Consider the following 6,772-nt stretch of genomic DNA (forward strand, 5'->3'; position numbering starts at 1 on the left):
GGGAGCGCAGCGGCCCCTGGCGCCCGGCCCTGCGACTCGGCCCGTGCGGGGCGGCCCGGCGGGCGGGGCGGGCCGGAGGGCGGGCCGGAGGCGGCGGGCCAGACCCGGACGGCGCGCGGGCGGTGGGCAGGCAGGGCGGCCGGGCGGGCAGCTGCCCCGGCCCGCGTCTGCGCCCCTCGCTCGTCCGCGGCCCCGGCCCGGGCCCCGCCGCTCGCAGAGCCATGGTGGGCCGGCTGAACCTGCAGGATGTGCCCGAGCTCGTGGACACGAAGAAGAAGGGCGACGGTGTCCTGGACAGCCCGGATTCGGGGCTGCCCCCCAGCCCCAGCCCCAGCCACTGGGGGCTCGCGGCGGCCGGGGGCGGCGGCGGCGGCGGGGATCGCGCCCCGGCTCCTGGAGCGCTGGAGCCCGACGTGGCAGCGACCCCCGCGGTCCCGGTGAGTGGCACCCCTCGGGCCTTTCCTTCTCCATCCCACCCACAGCGGGCCCCGGGAGCCCACCAGCCGGTCGTGCGGCCCCTTTCGGGGCGCACTGTCGGCGCCGCCACCCGCCCGTCGGGACGGCGTGGCCAGAGCTGGGAGCCCGGGGCGGGAGCGCTGCGAGTGCCTGGCCAGCTGGAGCCGGTGGCTGGAAAATTGTCATCGCCTGGGAGGCGCGGGAGCCCCGGGAGAGGAGAGCCGCCGCCTCCTCCCTTCGGGGTGGCGGCCCCCGGGGCTGCAAGGCTGCGGCTCCGCCACATTCCTGCCCGGGCGGGCTGAGGGGGTCCCGGGACACAGAGGAAACCTCGTCCTTCCCCGGACTGCGGACCTGGCCCTCCCTCCCGGGTTTTGCCCCCGCAGCCTTGGCCCCCAAGGGCCTTATCCTTCCGCTGGTCTTGGGGAGAGGGGTGTGCTCTGGCTCCCCAGCTCCCCCATTCGGAGAGCAAACGGGGCCAGCCTTTGGGGACTATGTTACTGGCCTTGGAGGGACCTCTTAAAAAGGGTCACCCCATGAGCCTCTGGTCTCCTGCCGCCTAACCCCTATCTGGCACATGATGTGTGGGAGGCCTTTAGGTGAAAGGAAACTTTCAAAAACGAATCCTTTTATTTTCTTTTAAGTTTTAGTTAAAGGCAAGCGTCTCTTTTGCCTTAGCACTCGCACAGGTGATGGTGTTTACTGCCTTCACCTAAGGCTCCGGGGAGGCCACATCCTGCCTGCAGTCAAAGCTCAGGGTGGGGTTCTCAGCCCAGCCCTGCCCTAGGGGTGCGTATGGACAGCCCTGTCCCCTGGAGTGGAGTAGTGGCAGCCGCTGCTCCTTCAGGACCCACACACTTTGGTAGTGCGTGGAATTCTTGACCCACGGCCCTGCCTCTCCATGGACATCAGTACAGTCTCTCCTCTCCATTGGAAGCCAGCACTAGTTTCGACTTGTCCTTCAGAGCCCTCGCGATGGATCTGGCCCTTTAAGCCCCATCTTCAGAATCCCCTGAGCACAGGCTGGTGCCTCTGATGCTGCTCCCTCCACCTGGCAGGCCTTTCTCTCCAAGCCCACCCCCTTTACTCTCTCAGCACCCAGTCAGTTTTTCCGCCTGTCAGAGCCCTGCTCGCCTCCTGCAGTGCCCAGCTGGTCCCCTCCTTGATGCTTCCCAGAGCCATGCTAGAGTCTGTGGCTTCATCCCCCTTCCCTGGTGGCACCTTGTTCATGTGTTTGTCATAATGCCCGCTGCCCTGCTCCACCCCAGCCTGCACCCTGGGCGTGTCTGTTGGGTGGGCAGGGGTGGGGGAGAGCAGAGAAGCAGGGGTAAGAGAACCGAGTGCTTGTGTGGATACCTGAACCCAGGCTGTAATGTGAGTGTTGGAGAGTCACCCACCTATTCTTATGACTGTCGTCCTGCGGCCCAGGACTGTCTGGAAGATGCTGTTGGGGAATGTGTGGCAGCCAGACAGTTGGGGGCAGAGCAGGGCCCACTGTCACCACTTGGGGGCTGTTTCCAAAAGCTCTGCGGCAGCCAATGCCCACACCTCACCCCTCCCCCATCCACTGACCTTGGTTCTCAGCCACGGCCCCTCCCCAGCAGGCTTAGCTCTCTACCCAAGTTCAGGGGCTGGACCCTCATCCTCTCCCTGACCTCACCCGATCCCTTTTGGCTTTTGTATTTCCAGCGCACACCTCCAGTGACACCTTGTCCTGGCCAGGTAGCGGGATCAGTGTCTTAGAGCCAACCTTCTAGAAATGTCTGTTACTGTCTCTGTCCTGGAAGGTGTGGGGGTGGGGCTGCCACTGGCACACCCTGGATCCTTCTCTCAAATTAGGCAAAGGAAATGAGAGTCCCCAGCCCTGGCCAGTTTGGCTCAGCGGTTGGAGCGTCGGCCTGCGGTCTGGAGAGACCCGGGTTCGGTTCCCGCGAAGGGCACGTAGCTGGGTTGCAGTTTGTCCTCGGCCCTGGTTGGGTCATGTGGGTGGCAACCACTCGATGTGTCCCTTTCGCGCCGATGTGTCTCTCTCTCTCTCTCCCCCTTCCACTCTATCTGAACAAAATATCAGAAAATGTCCTTGGGTAAGGATAAAAAAAAAGAAAAAAAGAAAATGAGAGTCCCCAGTAAAGCCGGGTACCCAAATAGCTGCTCTCCGCTGCCCAGTTAACACAGGGTGCGAGTCCGCTCACACCTGTGTCTGGGACGGAGCTGCCTCTTACCCAGCTGCTTGATGAGTCAGAAGGTCCAAAGCTTTGACCAGACTGGAAGCCAGTGACCCTTTAGGCCTGCAGTTCAGCTCTTCGAGTTCTCTGGATAGTGGAAAGTGACCCAGAGAACTTTCTGGTGTGTACCTTACCAGCGAGGGTGCAGATGCTCCGTCTTGGTTGGGTGTTGATCTCCCCAGGGGCAGAGGAGGCGGGGGAAGTGAATCTACAGTGCAGAAAAAAATATCCCCGGTAGAATTATTTTGTTTTGGCCTTTTCTAAAGTGTTGCCGAGACAATGACAGGGTTGGGGGACCATAATTGAGGGTTCTGCTTAGTGGAGCCCCTGTTGACTGAGCTTTCCTGACCGCCTTGCTGCAGGACGTGCAGCAGCCACTGGGTCTGGCCATGGTGATGTTGCTGAGCTTGTGTTTGTTTCCTCTTTTCAGCCTTTCGCAGCCTCAGTGTGGAAAGGGGCACCCCTTTGGTGTGCAGATAAGGTCTCCGAGGGCGTGTGAGGCGACTCTTGTGAGGACACACAGCACATTCGTGATAGGCCGGGGATTTGAACCCAGACCTCTGGGCTCCTGGTCCATTGCTCTTTCCATGCAGTGGGTCAGCCCTTCTCCGGCATTATTCCCAGGATGGAGGACACAAGTCTCACTGGGGCCCTCAGCGGGAGGCTCAGAGCCAGGACCTTCTCTGGGGGAGATTTCAGCTTGGCCTGTGATCTAACTGTGTTCTCCACCCTCACAGAACCCAGCTTCTCTCCCCACTCCGCTGGCGTCCGCCTGCGCGCTGAGGTTATGCCCCCTGTCTTTCGGCGAAGGAGTGGAGTTTGACCCCTTACCACTGAAGGAAGTAAGGTAAGCATAGCAGGTTCTGAATGTATTTTATTTTGTTATTATTTTTAAAATTGTATCTTATCTTTAAATTTTTCTTTTTTTTATTTATTCCAGAAATCAATGCTTGGGTTTTTTTAAATTAGTTAATCACAAAAGTGTGCCAAAGACTAGTCATAGTTTGGTGGACCTTCTTTTTGATCTTTTTTCTGCATTTAACCAGTTAAATATATAGACACGCTTTTAAAAATAAAAACAAGATCATGTTACACGTGAAGTCCTGCAACTTGCTTTTCGTACCTCATGTGCCATGGCCATCAGATGTTTAAAATTTTCTAATAAACTAATTCCTCCTTCCAAAAGCTGGTCCCCGTTTCCCCGCCCCCACCCCACCTCCTAACCCTGCTTCAAGGTGCTGTTGCCTTGTTTTATGTTATAATTTCACTGGGAAAGTACCATCCTCCCCTTGGGAATTTATCTCATCCAGGATTATCTGGGGGCAGAGATTCACTGAGAGGCTCTGTTCAAGATCGGCCTTTTTAGAGAGAGGAACTTTACTTTGGGGAGCTGGTGGTTTTATAGCTGGAGTTTCAGTTGCCTTAACACAAAGGGCCCTTTGATGTGGAACAAAGGAGGCTCACCACTTTGGAGGTGAGCAGTTCAGCCCTTTATTCCTGCAGAGCTTGTATTTTGAACAAAATGAGGACATGACTTCATGACATTAGCTTTCACCAGCCTCTTACCTACTTGCCCAAGGAGAATAGGCGGTTCCCTCTGGTTCATTGAAAAGAATGCTGACCAGTGTGGAGGAGCCGTGGGGGCAGTGCCGTTAGACATGTCTGTGTGATGCTCATGTATATTTTAGTACTTCTGAGGCTGTAATAATTCTACAGGAAAACGAACTAATGTTTTGCTTACATAAAAAAAATTAATTCCCAAATTACTAAAGAAGGACTTTAAAAAAATTAAAGTAGCTGCTGAGGAATATCGATGTTTGTTTATTTGATGGCAATCAAGATTGTAATTGGCGCTCTGGCCAGTGTGGCTCAGTGGGTTGAGAGTCATCCCATGTACCAAAAGGTCACCAGTTCAATTCCCGGTCAGGGCACATACCCAGGTTGCAGGTTCAATCTCTGGTCAGGGTGTGTGCAGGAGGCAATTGACCAATGTTTCTCTCTCCCTCTACCTCTCTCTCTCTAAAAAAAAAAAAAATCAATAAAAACATATTTTTAAAAAGATTGTATTTGGCTTTGATTGATAAGGTCAGGTCTCAGAGTCCCTGGCTTTGAGGGGTCTCCAAACTGAAGGCCAAGGTGGACCAAATACTAGTACTTGGTATCACTGAGCATTCAGAACCAGTATCCGGGATTTCTGGGTTCCTTCATACTCTCTTTAAAGAGCTCATTGAACCCTGGCTAGTTTGGCTCAGTGGTTAGAGAGCATCAGCCTGTGGTCCAGAGAGACCCGGGTTCGGTTCCCGCTAAGGGCACGTACCTCGGTTGCAGTTTGTCTCTGGCCCCGGTTGGGGTTGTGTGGGTGGCAACCACTCAATGTGTCCCTTTCACATAGATGTTTCTCTCTTCCTCTCTCTCCCTCCCACTCTATCTGAACAAAAAATGGAAAAGTGTCCTCGAGTGAGGATTAAAAAAATAAATTAAAAAAAAAAATAAAGAGCTAATTGATCACTTCAGGGGACAGCGTAACTGTTTACCCCAGTATAGCAGCAGAATTCAAGTTGTTATATAATAATTACCACCGACGGCACTTGCCATGTGAACATTCTACCCAGTTCTTATTGGGCGCCTTTTACAGAGAAAGGTAACTGAGGCTTGGAGAAGTTCAGAAGAAAGGTCAGTGACTTGACCAGGCTGTCATAGCTTAAGTAAATGCCACAGAGTCCAGGGGCTGCTGCCTACAGGGAGAAGCAGCGAGTGCGAGGTAAACCCTGGAATCTTGCCCCTGCATTTCAATCCCAGACCCCTCTACTTCCTCCCCCTGTGGTCTCAACCTCTGCACCTCCATTTCCTCTCCCACAGTTGTTGGGACAATTAAATTGTCCTGGAAGTAAAGCACTTGGAATGGTTCCAGGCAGTAAGTGCTGCTTTAACTCTGATGCTTCTGACTAGAGAGGCCACAGCTGAAGTCTGCACCCCTCAGAGGTCCCAGGTTGCACAGTAGGGGCTCCAGTGCTCAGAGGGCTCATCACGCTGCCTTGGTCTCCCGCCCAGGTACACTTCCTCGGTCAAGTACGACTCGGAGCGGCACTTCATTGACGACGTCCGCCTGCCCCTGGGCCTGGCGGTGGCCTCCTGCAGCCAGACGGTCACCTGCATCCCCAACTGCACGTGGCGCAACTACAAGGCCGAGCTGCGCTTCGAGCCCCGCCACAAGCCCACCCGCTTCCTCAGCACCACCATCGTCTACCCCAAGTACCCCAAGACCGTCTACACCACCACCGTGGATTACAACAGCCGCAAGACTCTGAGGAGGTTCCTGTCCAGCGTGGAGCTCGAGGCCACCGAGTTCCTGGGCAGCGAGTACCTCTCGGATGAGTGCTGACTGCCCCAGGCCGCGTGGGCCCGGCTCCGCGCCTCCCGCCCTCCCGCCCCGGAATCTAACCTAGAGATACCTCTAAGCCCAGCCTGGGGAAGAGAAAATGTCACGCATCTTGTGATAATTGAGAGGTTTTTAAAAATTGTTTTTGCAAAGGAGAGTATTTCTAGTGTGCTGCTGCAAGGTCTCCCCAGGGTCAGAGGACTGGGCTAAAGGGAAGGGCCACGATTGGAAATGGGGGGAGGGAGCGCCTCTCCCATTGGGCAGTGTGCTGCGGGGGGCGGGCAAGGCTCGGGCTCGGAAAAAGTGAGTTTGGAGAAATCAGCCCCGGGTGTCTTCACCGCGAGGAGAGCGGTGCTGTAGCAGTGAGCTGTGAGCCCATATGGGCCCAATGTGTGCAGAGCGAGTCGTTCCCTGTCTGTTTCCTGTTCACTGAAACGCTTAGAATCCTCTCCATCATCTTCTCAAAAACCCCCAGCCTCAGAATAAGATGGGTTTGTTTTTTTAAAAAAAAAAAAGGAAGGAAGGAAAGGTTCATCCTGTTTTCACCTCTTGGGTTGGGTTGGGTCGGGTCAACTGAAGGCGGAGTTTGGGGCCGTGGATTCCCCTCTGGTTCCTTCCCCCCGGGTGCTTCTGAGGCTCTGGCAAGGCGCCTGGCACCCTCGGCATTGGGTGACGTCTCCGCAGGCTTCTGTAACTCTCCTGATGTGTATTTTGG

At 55.4% G+C, this 6,772-nt stretch overlaps 1 protein-coding gene across 1 annotated transcript; it reads left to right on the plus strand.

Moving 5' to 3' along the window:
• The first annotated feature begins 211 nt into the window (after window positions 1–211).
• On the plus strand, window positions 212–6,560 carry RFLNB (refilin B). Its single transcript, XM_036269002.1, has 3 exons — window positions 212–437; window positions 3,416–3,525; window positions 5,730–6,560. The coding sequence occupies exons 1-3, from the start codon at window positions 222–224 to the stop codon at window positions 6,058–6,060; spliced, it is 657 nt and encodes a 218-aa protein (XP_036124895.1). The 5' UTR covers window positions 212–221; the 3' UTR covers window positions 6,061–6,560.
• The last annotated feature ends 212 nt before the right edge of the window (window positions 6,561–6,772 follow it).

This window comes from Molossus molossus, unplaced genomic scaffold (genome assembly GCF_014108415.1).
Source record: "Molossus molossus isolate mMolMol1 unplaced genomic scaffold, mMolMol1.p scaffold_m16_p_19, whole genome shotgun sequence".
NCBI classification, from domain to species: domain Eukaryota; kingdom Metazoa; phylum Chordata; class Mammalia; order Chiroptera; family Molossidae; genus Molossus; species Molossus molossus.

Excerpts from the sequence above, each read along its gene's own strand:
- RFLNB (XM_036269002.1), top strand. The coding sequence starts at position 222 with ATGGTGGGCCGGCTGAACCTGCAGGATGTGCCCGAGCTCGTGGACACG. Across the intron at positions 438-3,415 it reads CAGCGACCCCCGCGGTCCCG|AACCCAGCTTCTCTCCCCAC; the intron begins GTGAGTGGCACC and ends CCACCCTCACAG. Across the intron at positions 3,526-5,729 it reads TTACCACTGAAGGAAGTAAG|GTACACTTCCTCGGTCAAGT; the intron begins GTAAGCATAGCA and ends TCTCCCGCCCAG.